Below are 3,479 nucleotides of genomic sequence, written 5' to 3'. Positions count from 1 at the left end.
AAGCTTCTCAGCCTCATGAGGTCCCATTTATTAATTGTTGATGTTAAGGCCTGGGCTGTTGGTGTTCTGTTCAGGAAGTTGTCTCCTGTGCCTATGAGTTCCAGACTCTTCCCCACTTTTTCCTCTAACTGGGTTAATGTCTGTGGTTTGAGGTTGAGGTCTTTAATCCACTTGGACTTGAGTTTTGTGCATGGTGACAAATAGGGGTCTAATTTCATTTTTCTACATGTAGACATCCAGTTAGACCAGCACCATTTGTTGAAGATGCTGTCGTATTTCCATTGAATGGATTTGGCTTCTTTGTCGAAAATCAAGTGAGCAAATGTGTGTGGATTCATCTCTGGGTCTTCAGTTCGATTCCATTGATCCACTAGCCTATTGCTGTGCCAGTACCATGCTGTTTTAATTACTATTGCTCTATAGTACAACTTGAGATCAGGTATGGAGATTCCTCCAGAGGATCTTTTATTGTATAGGATTGTTTTTGCTATTCGGGGCTTTTTGTTTCTCCATATGAAGTTGAGAATTGTTCTTTCAATATCTTCAAAATATTTAGTAGGTATTCTGATAGGAATTGCATTGAATCTGTAAATTGCTTTTGGTAAGATGGCCATTTTTACTATGTTGATTCTTCCAATCCACGAACAAGGTAGATCCCGCCATCTTCTGATGTCATTTTCAATCTCTTTCTTTAGAGGTTTAAAGTTTTTTTCAAATAAGTCCTTCACTTGCTTGGTTAGGGTTATTCCTAGATATTTTATATTGCTTGTGGCTATCGTGAAGGGAGTACTTTTTCTAATTTCTTCCTCTGCCTGTTTGTCATTTGTATATAGGAAAGCTACTGACTTTTTTGAGTTTATTTTGTATCCTGCCAGTTTCCTGAAGGTGTTTATCAGCTGTAGGAGTTCTCTGGTGGAATTTTAAGGGTCACTTATATACACTATCATATCATCTGCAAATAGGGATAATTTTACTTCTTCCTTTCCCATTTGGATCCCCTTGATCTCCGTTTGAAGTCTTATTGCTCTGGCTAGAACTTCAAGAACTATATTAATGAGATATGGGGAAAGTGGGCAGCCTTGTCTGGTCCCCGATTTTAGAGGGATTTCCTTGAGTATCTCTCCATTTAATTTAATGTTGGCTATTGGTTTGCTGTATATAGACTTTATGGTGTTTAGAAAAGTGCCTTGTATTCCCGATCTCTCCAGAACTTTAAACATAAATGGGTGTTGGATTTTGTCAAATGCTTTTTCTGCATCTAAAGAGATGATCATGTGGTTTTTCTCTTTCACTATTTTCTCTGTAGCCAGACAGTCTCCTTTCTGGTGAGTCTCTGCCATTACAAGTTACTGGGAACTTGGAAACTTGTGTAGTGTGTCCACGTGCAAGACCCTTGTCTGGATGTAGTTTGATAATTAGACCGCTTCAGTGGTGTACTTGTGGTTGTTAAACCAGAAATTAATTACAAAGCACTTAAAAAATAAGTCCTGGCAATATAAAGTTTAACTCCAATGTCCAGGTTAATTATGTGTAATTCAAACAATAGTAAATCATTGAAACCCAGAACACGTCTTATAAGAAAGTCACATGTTAATATGTGAACTGCTGAACCTAACAGGATGGATTCTAGTCGGCACAGTGATTCACATGCTATGACAGAGAGAGTCCAACTTACTTGACAGTTGTTGCCAGGACGTGATGTGAGGTGACCCAGGATTGTGACAGAATGCCCTCCAGAGACCTGGCTGTAGGGATCTTCTTCCTGTTGCAGACGGCACTGGGAATGCTGGGGAACTCAGCCTTGCTTTGCTGTTTTGTCATCGCTGACTTTGCTGGGATCAGGGCAAAGCCCACAGACCTGATTGTAAAACACCTGACCTGGGCTAACTTCCTTGTTCTTCTGTGCAAAGGGATGCCTCACACAATGGAAGCTTTTCATCAGACATACCATCTAGATTATATTTTGTGTAAACTTACCTTATATTTTCACAGAGTAGCCAGAGGAGTATCCCTTGGCTCCACGTCCCTGCTTGGTGTCATCCAGGCCATCACCATCAGCCCCAATAATTCCAAGTGGAAACAACTCAAGGTCAGAGCTCCCAGGATCATTGGTCCTTCCCTGGGCCTCTGCTGGTCCCTACAGCTTTTGATATATGTCTTCATTCCTGTGTATACAACTGACATATGGAGTGGAGTAAATGTTACTGGAAGAAAAGATTTTGGACACTGTGCTGTTGTGAATCCTGGGAGACTAATCAACACTTTCATTGTAGTTCTCTTGACGTCCAGCGATGCCATGTTTTTGGGGCTGATGGTGTTTGCCAGTGGCTCCATGGTGCTTAGGCTGCTCAAACACAAGCAGAGGGTGCAACACATCCACAGATCCCAGTCTCCTAGGGCATCCGCTGAGACCAGAGCCACCCATATCATCCTCACCATAGTGAGCAGCTTTGTGTTGTTCTATGTAGCTTCCATTGTCTTTACATTTTACGTGTCTGTCCTCGATGTAACAATTAGGTGGCTGGTGTATGCCAATGTGGCCATGACTGCATGTTTCCCAGCCTTCTGCCCCTTTGTGCTTCTCAGACAACATATCTCTGTTTTCAAACTTGCTGTACCTGTTCTTACTAGACACACTGCGTTTGTGTAGGCAGAGATCTGTAAAAAACTGTGCTGTCTGTTTTCCTTTTCCATTTCTTCTCCTATGTACTGTTCTGTGCACACACATTCAACATGAACCTACGCAGTAATTGTAGCATCTCTACTATGTTTCTTTCCAATATAGTTTGTACTTTAGCCAGTGACACAGGCAATTCATTCTATATGATATGAGTGTTGAAACGATCACTGCTCGTGACAGAAGTATTTAAGATTTGTTGCTATATGGACTATAATGATTAAGGCGACCTTCTGTGAGGATGGGATTTTTAATCAACATTGTCACCTCCAATCCAAAAGTTAACCAGGTGTCTGTCTGTCTCTTGCCTATGGATGTAAGCTCTCAGCTACTGTATGCCAGCCTGCTTGATGGCGAATTCTCTGCTATGAAAGAAATGTATTGATTCTCTGAGCATGAAAGGAAGCCCTCAGTTAAATGCTTTCTTTTATAAATTTCCATGGTCATGGTGTTTCTTCGCTGCATTGATAAGTGCAAGCAGGGCCCAAGAACTGGGTATTTTTCTGATAGGTCTCATCATGTTATTATTTAGAGTTATAGGGAAACATTTGATATTGTGGACTAGAAAGCAGCTGCACCCTGTGAGCAGTGCTTCCCAAGCTGTTCTAGCCGTAACTTGGAAGACAGACACTCTGAGAGCATGGCAGACTCACACATACACACATACATGTAGGCAAACAACAGTGCACATAAAAATAATCCCCTCAGAATAGGAAATAAAATATATTTTGAGGTTGGACGAGGGTCCAATGGAGACGGGAAAAGGAGGGTTCAAGCAGGGGATGGGGGTGGGGAGGGAGAG

At 41.5% G+C, this 3,479-nt stretch overlaps 1 protein-coding gene across 1 annotated transcript; it reads left to right on the top strand.

Moving 5' to 3' along the window:
• Positions 1-1,726: 1,726 nt before the first annotated feature.
• LOC311591045 (vomeronasal type-1 receptor 4-like) lies at positions 1,727-2,650 on the top strand (the record flags this gene model as incomplete). The annotated part of the gene is made up of 1 exon (XM_084770414.1): positions 1,727-2,650. The coding sequence occupies one exon, from the start codon at positions 1,727-1,729 to the stop codon at positions 2,648-2,650; it is 924 nt and encodes a 307-aa protein (XP_084626540.1).
• Between the last annotated feature and the right edge of the window lie 829 nt (positions 2,651-3,479).

This window comes from Acomys minous (genome assembly GCF_964271855.1).
Source record: "Acomys minous genome assembly, chromosome: 20".
NCBI classification, from domain to species: Eukaryota; Metazoa; Chordata; class Mammalia; order Rodentia; family Muridae; genus Acomys; species Acomys minous.
Note: the sequence above shows the minus strand (reverse complement) of the source record. Positions and strands in the feature narration are given on the sequence as shown.